The sequence below is a fragment of the Pteropus vampyrus genome, unplaced genomic scaffold (genome assembly GCF_000151845.1).
Source record: "Pteropus vampyrus isolate Shadow unplaced genomic scaffold, Pvam_2.0 Scaffold40, whole genome shotgun sequence".
Lineage (NCBI taxonomy): Eukaryota > Metazoa > Chordata > Mammalia > Chiroptera > Pteropodidae > Pteropus > Pteropus vampyrus.
Window position 1 is genome coordinate 7,319,411 of NW_011888821.1, and position 18,246 is coordinate 7,337,656.

An 18,246-nucleotide genomic window follows, 5' to 3' on the forward strand; every position below is an offset into this window, starting at 1 on the left:
GGACCTAGGACTTCTCCGTCTTAAAACTGGGGCGTTTTGTGGTTGCAGTATTTTCCCCGGCCATGATTATGAGCTGGAACTAGGCTGGAAACCTCGGAGGGTCCTGACCAGGAGGGGCCAATATCCAGTCAGCTGGACGCCAAGTTAAAAGGGCCTCCGAAGCGTCAGACCAGTTTGTGCTCAACGCCTCGGCTTCTAGAAGGGGTGAGAAGTTGGGTGAACCCCAAATGAAGATGACAGAACTGGACTGGTTTGTGATCCTTCCCCTCCAACAAACAAAACACTCACCTGCAAACTCAGACTAGATGCTTGCTTGTAAAGTTTATTGACAACTGTTTGGTCCCAACACACAAAACAGCACTTGAATCACAAAAAAAAAAAAGTGTTCAAACAAAGTAGACAGTTAAGAAAAAACATCTCTTCCCCTAAACCCGATCGAAAACAAAAAGTGCAAGATGGGAAAGGGGGTTCTGGTGATAATTTTTCTCTTTTTTTAAACAGATACATCTCATCCGATTCATCTTTCCACTCGGAAATAAAGAATTTCATTGTCTTAATTCTCATACATCATTTTGTCACATCATTTAATTAAGCCTCTGGATAAAAAAATAGATAGCGATTAGACTGGCCATTGTGGAGTACATTACGAACACAACGAGCTTCCGCTGTATTCTATCTTCAAACAGCGACTGTGAGTCACACGTGCGTCCCAGGCGGACTGGTGACTCCAGCCAATGGTGTGACCGCACGCGCCTGACAGCGCACGGCTTCAGTCTCTTCTCTGCTGCCCAAAGGAACTGCTCCCCGGGACCGTCCCCAGTGACTTGTAATGGTGCCCTTTAGGTTGCTACAGTCCACGATTCTTCGCATGCGAGCAAAACTAAAGTCCAAGTGTGCACACTCAGCCTGATGAAGCCTCAGAATAAGGCAACTGATGTTCTCAACATCAACTATATGACTGTTTAAAAGCTTCTTAAAAAAAAACTGCATGTCTGCATCGTTCTGCCTGTCACACTGTGTCTGCAGAGGAAGTGCCTTCAGAGGGATTCAGAGTGCCATTGCGCTTGGGAGGCTTTTCCAGAGCCATTCCACCCTGAGTGGGGCCACGTGCTGAGAACTAGGAATCACTGGCTTCATTTAAAAGATTTGGGGAACAAAAATCTAACTTGTAAAAATCTCTCTATAGCCCTTATTTTGTGGCATTTTATCAAAATGCTGGCTATGAAATCAGAGCCCATTTTCTGGCTTTCTAGAAATTACAAAATATAAACATTTCCCCCAAAGAAACCACCTAACTAGTGGAAGACCTTTTGCCAACAGGTTTTTTCTGCTCTATGAACGAATCCGCCTTTTTGCCCAACAAATACAACCCATTGTAAATGTCAGGTTTCTCCAGGAGGGGTGAGAGGCCACCCATCACCGGATGCCTCAGCCACCTTGGGGCGGAGGTCATTCCATAGGGCAGTGCTCCCTTTAAGGCTGGCTTTCCCCAAATGCCAACATCAGACACCACAAAAATCCTGAACATGCTTCCAACAGCGAGAAGTAACAGAGTAAAAGCAGACACTATTAAAAGATACACAAACACATACACATCAAGCTTCCCAGCTACCAAAACCAGCTTTAAAATTACAAAAACAAGGTTAAGTCGATCAACCTTGGCCTTCCTATGTGTGGATAGAATTTCCGTGTCTTCCAATTGGAAAGAGTATTGATACCACTCCTGTTAAAGCATCTCACCCCTCAGCTCTGATTTGTAATTTATGCACTTGATGCATATTTTAGGAAATCAGACTCTCTTCCCAACACCGCCTCTCAACACACGATAACGTGTGCTGGAATTCAGATGCTGACTTCAAATGCCTGACACCAAGACCATCTCCTTTTCCTTAACCTGATACGTATCACCCTGGAACTTAGCATAAAAGGGAAGCTTAAAACACTCGCAACTTTCTAGAAAGCTCCTAAATGGAACCCCAAAGTGGAAACATTTAAAAGATTTTGTGATGAAGCCACGTTTGTCAACTACGGACATAGTTAAATAAAAAACAAGGCACGCTTACAAGTCACGTGGGAGCCAGGAACCTTCATATCCACCCTGAAAATACATCCTCACCTCCCGGCCCACCCTCCTTCGGTGTGCGGACACGCAGGGTCACTGAACAGGCTTTGCTTCAAGACACGTCATGCATATGATTAATACTGTCTGGAACATCGGTAAGCAAAGGCTTATAGACTACATTACGCTACACGGAGGATTACACCACTGATGTGTCTTAAGGGAAGTAAAACCACTTCCTTCAAGCTGAGTTCTTACTGCTTTCTTCTTATGGAACACCATCATATTTCATAATTAAGAAGAATTTGGTAAAACATATTAAGGATTTTTTAACGAATGCCAGTTTTTGTTGTTTGTTTTTGGTTTTAGTTTTTGTCTTTTTTTTAACTGTGGGGGGAAAAAGAAAAATTTCAGCTCAAGGCTGTGTTCAATGTAAAAGAAACAAAACATTATAGAATACACCTAAAGATGAAGGAAGTGGCTTCTGGGCGGTTTTCGTTAAAACAACAGAGGTTGTGTTTTTTGAGCCCGCTTTTGTGTGCAGAATCAGACAGTGTTTTCCCATCCTAATTCTATGTTCAAAATGAGTCAAAGCTTAGTTGTAGGTGCAAAGGAGAAGTTGGCTGCCAGTTTCACTCTGTTTTTGGGCTGCTTTTTGGCAGGGCTTTCCACGGGGTCCTTGCTGTGCTGGGGCTCCGGGGTTTCCGGGGGGCAGGCGGGCACCGAGACGGTGGCTGGGACGCGAGGGGAGCGGCAGCCGGGGGTCGGCTTTTCATTGTTTACTGGTACTGGAACTCCAACGTTCTCTTCCTGGGTTAGAATCATAATTTCTGTAAACAGAGAAAAGCAAACAGATTCAGTTCTACGACCTGTAAGGGTTGGTTTTCAGTTTCTCGTATTTTCTCAGAAGACATTTTAAAAATAACCCCCCAAATGTCACGTCCATGCCACAATTTACATGTTAGCTGTGAGACCAATATTATGTATCACACTCAAATATTTATAAACGGCATCTTGGCTTTTCCATGGATTACAAAGTTTTAGGGATCTTCATATTTGGCTACAAATCAACGGGCATGACTTTAAAACACACTTCTTTCCACTTTGGATTCTCTGCCCACTCATTATCAGGTAGCTAAGGACCCATAAGCCACATGTGACTTAAAGACTTTCAGACAGGAGAGGCCCCAGTATCAGGGAGCCCCGGCCCATCCACGGACAGAGGACCCTGCTCTGCGTGGACCTAAGGTATGGCTGGAGTGAGGGGAAAGTGGCAGCGTCAGAACGGCCCTAGAGAGTCCGGGGAGTCACACACAGCCGGCCGTCCTGCAGTGCTACCGGCTGTTCTAGTCGAGCCACGAGTAGTTAATTAGCCTGCTGTATAAACGGAACCAAGTTGCTTTAAAGAGATGTACTGTTATACCTCACACATCCACTGCATGAGCAAGGGGCTCCTGCTCCGGAGGTGCACAGAAGGTGGGAGGGGCAGGGGTCATGGCAGCGCTCCAGCGCCCTCCTCAGGCTGACCCTCACCAAGGAGACTGTCAGACAGCACTGCCCACACCATTCAAATTATCTCTTTCTCGACACGTGTATGGCTGAGCTCGGGCACACTACATGCACCAAGGCTACAACCCCACTGAAGAGCTAATGCCAGCTCTAGTTAGGTGTTCCAGGGGACACACTCCTGCTCTCGTCACAGGCCAAGTCTCCCGGTATCAGAAGCCAAGTGTAAGGTTCCCCGTCTCCTATTTTCCAGGTGAATAGTTGGTTCTTTCACTGGGCAATAGTGCCGCATGCTGCTTAGAAGACTACGGGCCGGGGAAACCAATCCAGGGCTCAGGAGGCTGACCTGGGAAGCAGCACCGGCAGCGCAGGGAAGAACAGTGACCACAGAGGAAGACGACAGGGAAGGACCTCGACAGAGCAGGTGGGTCACCCTCTCAGGAGGTCAGGGTTTACGGCACAAAGACACGAGGCCCTGGGTTCAAATCCTGACTCTGCTACTTGCTATTCCGGCAGCCTGGGGCCAGATTCGTCTCTAGTTACGACACAGGCTGTGCCTGTCACCTAACCTGCAGAGTTGTGGTGAGAATTAAGTGTGACTGAGCCCATCGGCCCCAGTGCAGCGTGGGCACAGTGAGAGCCGAGCCGTGCGGCACGAGGCGGGCGCTCGGCACTCCTCTTCCTCTTGCTTCTCTGATCGTTGCCCAGAGTCTGGAGCACAAGACACAGCTGTCCCTCTCCCACCCCCGCTCGTACCCTCAGAGAGCCCCGTACCCTCTGGAGTCATTCGACTCCGGGCCAGACCAGCTGCATCATCCTTCAAGACCCAAAGCCGCCTCAGAGGGTGAACCCAATTTTGAAGGAACCTTGACAGGAAAAGAGGGTCCTGAGTAATCAGCACAGGTACTCTGTACCCCAAAAGGTACCGTTTCTCCCCACCCCTACCAAACATTTAAAGTACTGGCATTACAGTTTTATTTTTAAGCCCACAGCAGCACAGTGCATCCTACCAGAAGGCTCTTGCAGGTGTTCCTCAAACTGAATGAGATCAGCAGACTGGAGGGTGACAGGATCTGGTCTCAGCTGAGGGGACGGCAGGCAGGAAGGGACGGGTGCACACAGGAGGTCCACGGGGGAGTCGCTGGCCAGGCGGAGAAGCTCCCGCTCCATGTGACGGGGCCCTGGACAGAGAAGGCAGGCCATGACCCTACTCAGGACAGCAGTCTACCACAAGTCTGTGCCTGAGGCTTTCTTTCAAAGCCTTGAAGATGAAAACTGTAAGGAAGTACTCAGGAACTCAGAGTCTTTAAAAAAAGCTTTTAACAGAAAGATCTGGGTCTCTTTTTGGCAAGTGAAATGCCACATGCCAGGACCTCCCCTGAGAGTCGTCTGAGGAAAAGGGATCTACAGTCAGCTTCCAAAGAGGGTCCAGGTTCTGTCGCTTCCTAGCCGAGTGATCCTGTTAAGCGACTTCACTTCCTGCAATTTCAGTTCCTCGTTTGTAGGATGGAAATACCTACTGCTGAAGGTCGTGGTGACAGCTGAGGGAGACGAGGCCCATTAAGGTGCTTCACAAAATGTAAAATGCTGCACGACTGAGTTATAAACACAGCACGGCTAACACTTTTAACCAACGACTTTCAGAGGCCTATGAAGATAAAATTCTCATACACAGCAATGGGTTTAACTTCCAATGAAGTTAAAATTGCTGCAAAATTCAAGTGAGTTGATTTCTGCAGAGATGATTCCACATAACATCGAAGTGACTCAATGTTGTTCTGAGTAATATTAATGAATGACCATCGAGTCTCTCCCAGGAATGTCCTGTGACAAAGCCTCTCCTCTGAGCCCTCTTCTCCACTAGCCCCTGGCTTTCCATGTCTGTCCTGCCCTTGCCGAGTCCAGTCTTAGCAAGACTCTTAGGACGTCAGTTTATCAAGAATCCGCCCCCATGCTATCTGACCAAGCTCCTCACCCACACCCGAGACGTCTAAGTCCTTGGCCTGTCTTGAGCAAAGATCCTCCTAGGTCAGTTTGACTACATCCCCTGCCCCGCTGCCTCTTCTGGTCATTTTCCATGCACCGACACCCTCGCTCTGCTCCCTGTAAGCCCCCCCACTGCCCTGCTGTACGCAGAGTAGAGCTCGATCTTTCTCGCCTCCTGCAGTCAAATTGACCCGACTGCAACAGTCTTGAAATACTCTTTTAACAAGCGTCAGAATAATTTTTTTCCTTTAATATCTGACGTGGGTTGACGTATTGTCATTTTGGGGGGTGCTAACACCCTTTAGGAGCCATAAAACACTGTAAGATGTAGGCCAGTTTTTTTTGTTATTAACCAAATACTAGGCTGCTTTGAAAAACGTATGAAAACTTTAATTAATGAAAAAGACACACTGACGCCACCCCGCCCCGCCCCGCCCCGCCCCGCCCCAGCTCTCCTGGAGTTTCTCCAGCTTTGACTCTCCTCTCCCCATCCTCACCTGCTCCACGTCTGAGCTCCGAGGCTGGGCGACATTCGGGCACCTCCAGGAGACACTCAGTAGCTGAGGGCCGGTTTTCATGATCGGCTGGGGAAATACAGAGTGAACTCAGACGACCTGGAGGACAAAGAGCCAAGAGCACCACCCGTTAGAGGGAGGAGTCAGTGAGAGAACCAGGACCCCTGCAGGGGGAGGGGACAGGCGCTCACTTACTTTTCATGTCATTCTTTAACACTATAATTCTCTTGTGCCCATGTCCTTTTATCCAGACCACCTGCACACAAGACACACTCTGGTCAAGCAGTGAGAAAGGGTGGGAGATTAGTCTTAAACTTCAGGGACAATGTGACCTACTGTGTCTGCTTCAAACATCTGGAATTTAGAGACTAAATGACAAGAAAAAAATTTCTATACTCTATCTTTTAAAGCCATAGACGCTGGCAGAATCACATCCCTTATCAAAAGCTGTGTAGTCTAAAAATCGTGAAACTCGGCTTTAAAAATATTCTTTATGGCTCTTAAAAAGACCATCTCCCAGACACCAGTTCTGGTCTATAAATGGAGACAGTTCTTACCATTTTCCCATGAACTAAACACACCCAAAAGAATTAACGGAGCTCTCTCAGACCCTCAAGCTAAGCTCATCATTCCAATCCTAAAACCGAGGCTGCTGCTCTCCACCTCCTCAGCTAAGCGCTGGCTCCTGGTGCTCCCCCACGGGCATCTGTCACCAAGTCCCTGGTCTCACTCCCATGTGTCCTTAATTACTTTTTTTATTATTTTCACTCAGTCCCTTCACAGCCCTCACTCTGCCCTTGGTGATGGCCAGCATCTTGGCCAAGCCCCCCTCCCCCACCCGTTTCTCTCAGCTCTGCAGTGACTGTGGTCTTTTTCCACGTGCAAACCTGAGGCCCCTCCCTGGCCCCTGCTGGGTCCTGCCCCCACCTGGATGGGCAGGGCCTCCGTAACCAAGCTCTGACTTCACGTCAGCACGCTCCCCACTACTTCTCGCAGCTCTGCATCTGCACCCGTCTCCTCTACCCAGACTGCCCTGGCCCCTCTCTTCGCCACATGGTCCGCTCCTACACATCCTTGCAGTCGGCTCCGCAAGCCACGCCCCCGTCTGCCCAGGAGTGGGCCCTGCCCCCTCTGTTGGCTGCACTAACACCGACTCCTCATCTGCTCAGGCGTCCCGACTCCAAGACCGACACCTTTCTGAGAACAGGGTCTAGGACTCAGTCACCTGGCGTACAGGAATTTAACAAAGGTTTACAGGTAAAGGTTCTACCTTCTTGAGAATGAAGGGGAAATGCTAAAATCATTCCTCTTATGCAAATAGCATGTTCTGAAAGGACCTATTCAAAACGCCTGCCATTTCACGTCTCTGTTCAGGCATGTAAGCCCATGGCCCTGCAGGAAGATGCTCTCCAAGGTCAGAAAACACCCACCTGGGGGATGGCTGCCAGGAGCTCCTCCACACTACTGTAGCCGTAAGCCTCGGGTTGCAGTGTTTCTCCGACGTACTTGGTATAGGCCATGGAAAATTCATGAAGGAAAAGCTGCTGGTAGTGGTAAGTGTGCAGTAAAGACCGCACATTCTTGGCAAACAAATACAGACTTGTGAGCTTCACACACTCCTCTGCCTTATCGTTAGTGAAAACCTGGTCCAAGAGGAAACACAGCATTAGACACTTCTGGAGTGACTGGCCCTGCCCCCCGAAAAGTGAGGGCCTCCAGCAGAGTGACAAGGCGCCAGGACAACTTGAAAATGGACAATCAGCTGAGGAGGAGGGATTCATTCAAGGATCTCCTCCGAGAGAAAGCCGAAGCCCTGAGCAAACCTGAATCCCATTTGCAAGTCTAAGAGGGCAGAGGTCTGGAGAAAGCGTGTCACAAAAGAAGGAAAATGGCAAACCTGGGGTTCAAACACGAGATAGGCAGGAAGATGAGAAGCAAACCCCAGGTAGAGAAAGTGGCATCAGACTCAAGGACTGGGACCCCTGAACCTCATCTCCCAGTGGTGTCCAGAGAACAGCGAGATGCAGGGTGACAACATTAGCATTCTTTAAAAAAAACAAGCCCAACAAAAGCAATAAGGAAAAAACCCCAAAGCTCTTTTATCCTCAAGTAAATTAAGCATAAACCTTTTCAGTCTTTAACGTGCCCTGAGAATCTGCAAGAGAAGTGGTATGTCCCCACCTCAGCTGGCCACGGAAAGCCCTTTGCCTTTACCATCTGTTTGCACTGCCTAGAACTAGAGTTCACATAATAAAGCCAGAGCCAGACAGTAGTTAAAAGAGGTAAAAAGTTTTTTATTCAGGGGTTATAGCAATAGGGCAAAAGGAATAACCTCAGTATAGAACTGGGCTCAATTCTGAATACAGTTAACCCTTAACAACAAGGGTTCAAACTGCATGGGTCCAATTACATGCGGGTTTTTTCAATAAATACCTGCACTGTTTTTGATCTGTGGTTGATCTGCATCCACAGATGCAGAAGGCCAATTGTCCGTTGTCCTACGCCATTTCATAGGGGGCTTAAGCATCTGCACATTTTGTTATCTGTGGGGGTCCTGGAATCAATCCCCTGTGGATACCGAGGGACAACTAAGTTTTTGGGAAATCAAAGTTATACATGGATTTTCAACTGCGTGTGGTGGTGGGGGTGTGGCACCCCTGACCACTGTACTGTTTAAGGGTCAACTGTACAACAAAGACTAATGGGGACTTACAGCCAAGGGTGGGTGGAAAGTTCCTAAGACATCTATTACTCACTAACATGCAATGTTGAGGTCTGGCCTAGAAGGCAGCTCAAGAGAGTTTTTGCCAATATCTTTTAATTATTTAATTACAAATCACATAATTATACGGAACAATGACATATATCATTCTTTCCATATATTGCTGGAATTTATTAGTTAATAGCCTATTTAGAACCATTTTCTTTAGGGGATTATATTGGGTTTTTGGTGTTCAAGCAATTTTGGCTTCATAAAATGAAGTACCAAGCTTTCTATCTTTTTTTTTTAAGTGACCTAAACTGGTTTTTAAGAAGTTGGGAGTTATTTGTTCTTTAAGGGTTAGTTAAAACCCAACTGTTAACTCATCTGGTCCTGGTGCCTTTTTCAGTGGTAAAATCTCAATGATCTTTAATGCTCCTTTTTGTGGTCACTGATCTAATTTTTACCTTCTTTAGTCAATTTTGATAACTTTTTTCTAAGACCTTATCTATTTCTGTAGTATTCTCCTCTTATGATTCTTCTAATCTTAATGTGCCATTCTTGAAAGGTTACTTGAGTAACCAGTCAGTCTTCCTTTCTGACTTGCATCTGACTGGTAAGTCATGTGAAGCTACCCCCAAATCCGTCTAATTCAGAAAGAGGTAATAGCAGCAGCAAAGTCTAGCTTGACGTAGGACAAAAGTACCCCAGTTCAAGAATCAGGAGGCCAGGGCTTTCGTTCTGGCTGGTCACTCATCTGAGCAGGGTGCCTGCAGCTCCCTATGCTTTGGTTTGTTCAACTATAAAATTCCCGATTGGTCCCTTCCAGCTCTACACCCTCTAATCTAGACAACTAGGTAATGCGGAAATACCCAACAGTTCCACTGCAGTGGTTCTAAAGGACCATTAGCACTCGCACCTCGACTAAGTAAGGCAGACTCTTCAGAAGTTCGGTCAAAGTCAGGAATCCGTATTCGCGGGGGTTGAGAGGAGTGCCGTGGGTAGTTTCATAGTGTCTCTTGAGCTCATCAACAGAAAGGCAGGTGGCTCCTTCCCAAGACATCAGCAGTACCAGCAACTGGGCAGTGAGGGAGCGTAGGGACTTGCGGTTGACCAGTTGGATCTGTTTGCCAGATTCTATATCTGCAACCTGGGGAAAACAAGAATTCAGACTTATCCGAACTCAGGAGACAACTGGGGTCACATCCTGCTTAGCTGGATTCATTTTGGCTAATGAGACCCACAGAGGAAAATCTCTTAATCCTTGGTCTTAAACTGAAGCGAAGTGAGTTGGGTTTGCTTTCAGCTTCTTTGTGACACCAGACCCACACTTCGGGTGAGACCGGAGCAGAAATTATTCTCTCCTTTCCTGCTGGTCCATAACCGTAACGTCCATCGTGCCACCCCCACTCTTAGGCCTTCTCTCCACTCGCCAGAGAGGGAAGGAGATGAGGCTGGCCAGCTGACATCCACTAGTCCGAGCCTGTGAATGAAGGGTTGCCGTGCTGGAGAGGGGGGGTGGCAGGGGGAGTTAGCCGCCGGCGACACTCCATAGGGCTGCTCTGCAGACCCGACTCACCCTGTGTGTCCCAGGGGCTAGGCTAGGGGGATGAGAGAAGGCCCACTCTGACTACAAGGCGAGCCACATTCTTCTAGTCCATCGTTACTTGCCAAAACGCTGGTATTTTCATGTCTGACTACGTGTCTACTTCTCCTTTCTTTCAGATTCTCAAGGAGGTAATGGGTCTCAGTTTTTAAGTGCACTGGAAGGGAAACCTTGCGAAAAAGACACTGGTTACCGTGTGGGGACCAAAGGACACCTGAAGGAGCAAGCATCTGGTACTGAGACCCACGGGCCTTGGGCAGGGGTGGGTGGGTGTGAATGAGGCTGCACGGAAATGAACCCAGGCAGAGCTCCAGCGTGCACGCAGCTGAGGCACTGGAGACAAGCCTGGGACCACAGGTCTCGGCGCCTGCGCTGACCACAAGCTGTGCTCTTTCGGGCTTTGGACCCTGGAGGCAGAGAGAGGTGCGTGGCACTTGAGGAGCCATCCCAACATCAGTGTCTTTGGTTCTGATGCTCGCCTAGAGCCAAGGCAGAAGGCTGCTGGGGAGGCCCACTCCACTTACCATGACTACAGACCTGTTGACAGCTAGATTACGCATTTCCTTTGCAGGCTTGGGGTTCAGTCAGCCAAAAGTACCAAGTCCAGGAGAATTCGAGTCACCTTCTTAGATGCCCAGACCATCACTACTCCTCTAGCCTTTTAAGGCCAAAAAGCAGAAACCTGCTTCTCTGATGCTACATAATATATCTCTTGATTCTCAAACTGGCTGCACATTAGAATCACCCGTGGGGCTTATGAAAATGCCGATGCTCAGAGCTGGGCTCATTACAGAAGAATCTTGGAGGCAGGGCGAAGTCTGGGCATTGGCCTGCCCAGAAGCTCCCTGGGGGATTCCGGTGTGCAGCCAGGGTAGCACCCTGGAGCCTCTCCCATCTTTCCCCATCTCTACTGCTCCCCAGTCATTCACTGTCATTCATCAAGTCTCCAGTCTCGGCTTAGAGTCTTTCCTGCACCAAGCCCACCACTGCCATTGTGCTGCGTGACTCACATCCAAGGGGCCTGTCCCATACCATGGCCTCTCAGTGGCTCGACCTTCTCATCTCCAGTGACGTCCTTTCTACTTGATTCCACTCCAGACTTTTATGCTCAGTGTCATACTTGGGATCTTGTCATTGCCCACTTCCAAAATAACCCATTCAAAACTCCCATGCATCCTGCATGCAAACAGGAGCCTGGAGCAGACATTCTCCCCACACGTCTATCTTGAATCCCTTCCTCCATTAAGCAGCTACTCTCACCTTCTACTCGACAGAAAAATAGCTCTGGAAGGTAACTCCCTCCTTTTCATGCTAACAAACATCAAGCCTACCTAAATCTCCATGCATCCTACCCTTCCCTTTTGTCACCATGTTGACACCTGAGCTGTCTCTCCTTCTGCTGAATGCCAACTCCTACAGCTCCTGCCTCCTCGGGGCCCTCGCCCCACACCGCTACTCATCTTTGTTATCTATCTTCTCTCTCAAGGTCCTTCTCAGTAGCTCTCAAATATGCTTAGTCTCTGTGACCGGAACAAGAAACCACCACCGAAACCCCCACCTGCTCTCTCAGGCCCGCGGACTCCCGCTGCTGCCCTCTCTGCCCTCTTGCTCTCTTCCTTCCCAGGTGAACAAGCCGAAAAGCCGTCTAGGTTACCTGTTGCCATTTTCTTGCCTCCTCCTCCTTATTCCTCAACCCACTCAGCGTGGCTTCGTCCCCATGTCTCTCTGCTGTTGACCCTGCCCTGGCCAGCAACACTGAGTACTTCCATTCAGCTAGGTCCAGAGGTCACATGAGCCCTCGTCTCACTGGCCCTGAGCAGCGTGTGATGCTGCGGGCCATTCCTCCTCCTCGGCCTTGGACAGTCCCCATGCCTAGTGCTCTTCCCACTCTCCAGCAGCCCGTCTGTCTCCTGGGAAGGTTTCACCTCCTCTAACCGACCAGAACGCAGACTCCTTCCAGACCTGTGACCCGGGCTGCCACCACGCTGTGCGCTTTCCTTTCCATGCCTTCCTCCCTTAGAGAGTCTTCTTGGTCCTGTGGTGGCAACAGCCCGAAACCTGTCCAGCTGCTCTGCCTACAACTGGGAGGGTCAGCTCGGCCCAGGGCAGGGAAGAGGACAGAGTTACCCTCTCCACCCAGCGTTACTACCAGCAACGAAGGCAATTCTTAGCCCCAGCTTGCTCCTAGACCTGCTCCTTAAGTGAGTCAGAATCTGGAAGGGAGAAGAGACCTGTGATTACAGTCTCCCCAAAACTTTGGAGCCAAAGATCTGTTTAGAAAGATCCAACTTCAGGTCAGCAGTACTGAGATTGATGCAGTGGAGAATAAACAACCTGGGGTAGAACGATGACCTCATCAGTTCAAGAAGACATCACTTTAGCAAGGCCACACACACACACACACACACACACACACGAAGGCAAGCGCAAAAATCTAAACTGCCAACCAAACCCAGGTCATCTTCTACTACCTCATAAGGTAGTAACGACACACAAAGCAACCTGTGAAGCAGTAGGAAGCATGACGTGTAAACACAGAAATGCGTACACACACGCGAACATCCCCACAACGATCACGCCGCCACACGTTTATTTACCTTTACAACGTGGCAGAGTTTCTGTGTTAAAGCTGAAACTGAACTGACATCATAGTCTTGGAGACGAAAAGTGTAACCAAAAGTTTTAGTGTATTCTGTGAGCAGATCTGTCATCATGAGGCAGTTATCTTTTTGGGACCGAAGCAGTTTAACAAACTGGGCGGCTAGAGCTTTGAATCGTTCCACCTCTGTCAAGGTGAGGATTTTTTCTTCTCCACATTCCAATACCTTGGAAAACACGCAAGAGGAGGAAAAGAAGATTGAAAATGTTACGACTGTTCATGGAACTAAATGGCATGAAAATGGGTACAAGCAGTAGCAAAAAAGCACTTTCGTGTTCTTTAATGTACAGAGTCTCAGGTCTGAAAGATTAGAAAGTTCTGGAAATTGGTTGCACAACGAGAACACATTTAACACTACTAAACTTCACGCTTAAAAATGGTTAAGTAGGTAATGTGTGTCTTACCACAAACGTTTTCTTAAACTCTCAAAAGCACTTTAAGAGTCAAAAATGGTAATAGTTATAAAAATCAACAACAGAAAGCTGGTTTACATTAGCAACGACCTAACAGCTAGGCATTTGTATGTTCATCCCTACCTCCGATATGAGAGATCTGAAAAGTATGGAGCTAATGAAAGAATATTCGGCTTAAAAATAAAAGTATTTTGTCCTTTTCAAAATAATTATCATAAAACAAGTTTGAAGAATGATTTATTTCTTTATTGAAGGAAAAAAATTACATTGACCTAAAAATACTAATGAGCCAACAACACTTCTCTGATAGAAATATTTCAAATTTTCATCCCATTTCCTAACTCCCTACTTCTCAGGGGGAAAAAATTTCCCCTTATATTGACCAGAAAAATAGAATTTCTTCACTTACTTGTAGAATATCCGGTATGGCTTCAAAAAGTTCAAGTAGTTTTGTAAACCCGTAGTATGCGAGTTTGCACTGCCGGCCAAAGTGGTGATGGTACGAGGGGATAAACTTATTAAAGGGCATCCGGAAATGGGGCTGGTGCCTCAGCAAATCAACAACATCCCGCGAGAACTGTTTTGTCCTTTCTATTTCATCCTGAGTACGTTCTTTAAAAAAAAAAAAAAAAAAATCACAATCTTTTTCTACTCATTTGCATTTAATATTACTCCTATGCACGGATGACAAAAGATAGCACCTTTGTCTTCCAAACGACACAACCTAAAACGAGCATACTCATCTCCTCTTTTCTCTTTGTAGGTGGCTCAAACTCGCTCAAGGGCAGAGCACGAGGAAGTCATGATACTATCAGGGCATACAATGAATACACGTACGTACTGATGAGACCTCATTTTATAAGCTGGAAATAATTTCTCTAGCCCCTGCTCCCCCGTCTCCCACCTTCATCCAACGCATGAACATGACACACATACAGGTCTCCATACTTGAAAAAATAATCTAGACATTTTTTCTATGAAATCACACTTCTGAATATTCACATGCTTTTTATTCATCTGATCTTCAGTTAAGATTGCTAGCAGAAAAGAGCATCAGGCATCAAAAATACAGAGGAGAAAAAGCTTAAACTTCAAAATACTGATTTGACTTTTCTTTCCTTCTCAAGTATGCATAGTAGAGCAGCTCGGAATTAGAGACAAACAACAGCCATGGTCTCTGACTCTCAAATGGATAATCACGGGGTAAACAGCCAGACAGGCTGAAGAGGCATTTAGAGTGAGTTCTAAAACTAGCCTCCTTTTCTTCTCAGCAGGGGGCTCCACCTACTCTGAAGAACCCAAGACCCGCTGTATAGCAGAGCTTTCACACTGCACTTGCCATGGCATCTTTAGGGACCACAGAGGAGGAGGAGGAAAATGCATCCCTTGTATGATTCCATGTCAAAACTGCCAGAGATGGACCACATTCTTCCAGCAAATTTCATTCAACTTACCTCTTTTGGGGATACAGATCACCATTTCGTTATCTTGTTGGGACAGGCAAATAGTTGTGTCTGGAATCTCTGATATGATATCAATCAACTCACAAACCCCATATTCGGTGACTTCCCAGTCCTTTGAGAAACACCTAGATTTAAACCATGGAAATGGGCAAAGAGAATTATCACTCACCAAAATAACTTTTATAAGTTTTCTAAAAGAAGGCTACATAAAAAAGTTGATAATTACTTAAAATTTGGAGAAAGAAAAAGTGTTTTAAAATATTTGCTTTCATTTTTTCTTCTTCTTCTTCGTATCAACTCACCAGTGATATGCCTGCGAGAATTCTCTCACAATGACCTGTTTGCTGGCCTGGGACTTGAGGAGTTTGAGTAAATCCTGAGTAAAGCGCTTCACCTGGGCCCTGTGTGTAAGGGTCAACAGACGTTTGGAGCCCATTCCGAGAATCTGCAAATCAAACACTTGCATTATTTATACTCGTAAGACCTTGGCAGATACTGACTTGTTGCTGGCTCTTCTCTCTCCTGTTACTGCCTCAGAGAACTGTAAAAGATCAAAACGAACAACTGCTCAGGTGCCTGGGGCCTTTTTTTTTTCCTTTGGCCCTGCATATCCTTCTCAAATAATCCTGAGTACAGAAATGAAAAGCATATTATCAGTTTGGATGAATAATTTTGTCTCTAAAAGACAGCTGAAATCTTACAGGCGATTTTTACAAATGGGAAGCTATTGTAACAGTGTAAATTAATAGGCAAAGACTTCTCAGGAACCAATGCTATGCTCCAGCCCAGTAACTGGTCTTCGACTCATTTATAAGGTGCGCCCACGTCCACAGCAGTTCCCATGTAATAGCGAACGATTCTGGAGAGAGCTGTGCTAGGAGGAGAGTCAGTCTGTAGAGATTAGAAGGAAAATGCCCGAGTGCCCTAAGGCGGGGGTCCCCAACCCCCGTCTATGGGCTGGAACCAAGCCACACAGCAGTAAGTGAGCAGCGGGCCAAGGAGCGAAGCTTCATCTGTATCTGCAGCCGCTCCCCAGCACTAGCGTCACCGCCTCAGCTCTTACTCAGATCGTCAGGCATTAGATGCTCATAGAAGCACCGGTCCCTGGTGCCAGGTAGGTTGGGGACTGCTGCTCTAAGGAATTGCTTTAAGTTAGAAGCTTGCAGCTTTCTGAAAAATTAAGAAGCCACCCTGTATATGTTTTCCACACACCAGAGAAAGCTCGTACAGGATGTTTTGTTCTGAACTGACTTCCTGGGAATTAATTAAGTTGCTGTTTATGTGGCTGAGGTGGCCAAAGCCACGGAGGAGTGTGCGCATCTTTAAACAGTAATTCCTTAGCACTCTCACCTGCAGCACATGAGGCACTGCTTCCAATAATTCAATCAGCTTGGAATATCCATAGTCTGAGACCCGGCACTGCTTTGCAAAATGATGGTGATAGGACGGGATGAAATTACTGATCGGTATGACACAGGATGGCTGGCTCTTCAGTAAGTCGATCACTTCTCTACTGAACTGGATCAGCTGGGGGTTACCCACAGGACTTTTGGAACGCAGAAGCCAAGGGTCTAGATAGTGGGGAGAGAAAAAGAACAAGCATAAGACATAAAGCATGATGTCAGCAGCTGAAAGAAAGGTAACTAATCTTGCCCTCCCAGACTTGTGCTCAATCGTGACCAAGCAGATGACACCAAACCACTAATTCTCACCTTTATACTCAGGTACCACATAATTAACAGGCTAGCCCAACTTATTTATGGGCTGGCAAATGCTTTCCCACTACTTCTCAGAGTCAAGTAGCCAAAGTAAAGCATCGTTCACCATAGTGTTAACTTGTAGCAGAAGAAACAATACACAGGAAGTTTCCAGTTTATAAACTGGTTGTATTTCAAAGATCCAGTTGTAGTTTGGTCACGTGGAACATACCTTCCCACAGGAACAAAGTTATAAATGGTAATCAAGCAGGTAGCCCAGAGAAGCCTAACTAACCCACAGGGCAGCTGAAAACACTGCCCGGGACGCCATGGATAGCAATAGTGTAAAACTAGTATGATATAAAATGAAGAAACTGGTTTTTGCATTTATCCTGAATGTTCACATAATTAAGTTTTAATAACATACAGGACCCAGAGTGGTCCAGGACTGAGAGGAAGGGCAGGAGGAGGTGGGTAAGCAGCTTTGGTACGAACAGAGCTCCCTGGTTATCCACATCTTTCTTCCTGTAGAGCAGGGAGTTGGGGGGAGAAAAGGAGGAAGTGCTGGGGGCCAAAAAGGAGAAAGTGAAAGTATGAAGGCAACAGTGTCAAGTGCTGTTCACAGGTAGCAGGATTAGACATTTGCACCTCAGGAGACGCCCAGGACTCAGAAACTCACCCACATCTACATTCAGATGTCCTGGTCCTTTGTAGTTAAATCTGCTTTGACTATATCAAAGTCATAATTATTGACCAAAATGCATTTCAAAGGTAAACCTGCATTCAGAGATATTTCCTTCACATACTTGAAACTATTTTTAAAGGCAAATCAACCGGCAAATCAAAAAAGCCTCAAAGGAGTAGGTAGAGCGATGTGTAACTGAGGAACTGGGTCTGGACTTTCTTACATGACTTCAGAGAGCAGTTTTTAGAGGATCAGAGGAGACGCTCACGGTGCGTTCGCTCGGCCAACAGTGTGCGCTTTAGGATAAAAGCCAAACGCCGCCTCTCACACGCCTTAGATGATGGCTCAGGGCGACCAAACGCCTGACACCTACCTGTGTTTGGAGGTGGGGGCTTGTTGTGAATCCATTTAACTACTTTGATGCCGTTCTGTGCAGTGGCGATGTTGACACCTGGAACGCAGGTGATGAGGTGTTCTAAGGGAACACCCCCTCGGTTTTCCTGCACCACTTCTAGTTCACCAAACTCTGCAGCATAACAATCTGGAAAGCTGAAGCGAAAAAAAAAAAAAAGAAGTTAATTAAAATAACGGAAAAGCAAAGTATCCGCTAAACAGAAGGCTTTATTTTAATGTATCTATTAATAAATAATTTGTTTAAATGCTCACAATCTGGGTTTGGAGTTAAAATTAAGGTCCCAGGGAGTCAATCACTGTGGAATTTACCTCTCTGATGCATTCTGATGGTACTAGAAATTCCTGGACAATTTTCTAGCAGAGGAAGTTTAAAAAAAGCAACTGGATTCCAAGTGCGTTATTCATCTGCTCTGAAGTATCGTAGGCCTTAAGGCAACTTAGTCCTGCGTTAGACCCCACATTGTCTACCAGATGGCACACGGTGTGGTTAAAGACTTCTGAAGAACAGTTTTCTCTCTCAAATTTTGAAATCTACAGCTATT

The 18,246-nt window shown here is 46.8% G+C and overlaps 1 protein-coding gene across 10 annotated transcripts in view; it reads right to left on the reverse strand.

Moving 5' to 3' along the window:
- Positions 1–301: 301 nt before the first annotated feature.
- MARF1 (meiosis regulator and mRNA stability factor 1) overlaps positions 302–18,246 on the reverse strand; it is a 35,312-nt gene continuing 17,367 nt past the window's right edge. For 6 of the 10 annotated variants that reach the window (XM_011358404.2, XM_023529651.1, XM_011358402.2 and 3 more), the window contains 12 exons: positions 17,664–17,839; positions 16,259–16,479; positions 15,211–15,353; positions 14,900–15,033; positions 13,855–14,057; positions 12,971–13,198; positions 9,687–9,917; positions 7,497–7,709; positions 6,262–6,322; positions 6,049–6,165; positions 4,576–4,746; positions 302–2,889 (listed from right to left, as the gene is read on the reverse strand). In XM_011358404.2, the coding sequence (XP_011356706.1) occupies positions 2,648–2,889; positions 4,576–4,746; positions 6,049–6,165; positions 6,262–6,322; positions 7,497–7,709; positions 9,687–9,917; positions 12,971–13,198; positions 13,855–14,057; positions 14,900–15,033; positions 15,211–15,353; positions 16,259–16,479; positions 17,664–17,839 (2,140 nt within the window). In that variant the 3' untranslated portion in view covers positions 302–2,647. The remainder of the gene's footprint in view (positions 2,890–4,575; positions 4,747–6,048; positions 6,166–6,261; positions 6,323–7,496; positions 7,710–9,686; positions 9,918–12,970; positions 13,199–13,854; positions 14,058–14,899; positions 15,034–15,210; positions 15,354–16,258; positions 16,480–17,663; positions 17,840–18,246) is intronic. The other 4 variants (XM_011358405.2, XM_023529654.1, XM_023529655.1 and 1 more) reach the window with 1 other exon arrangement.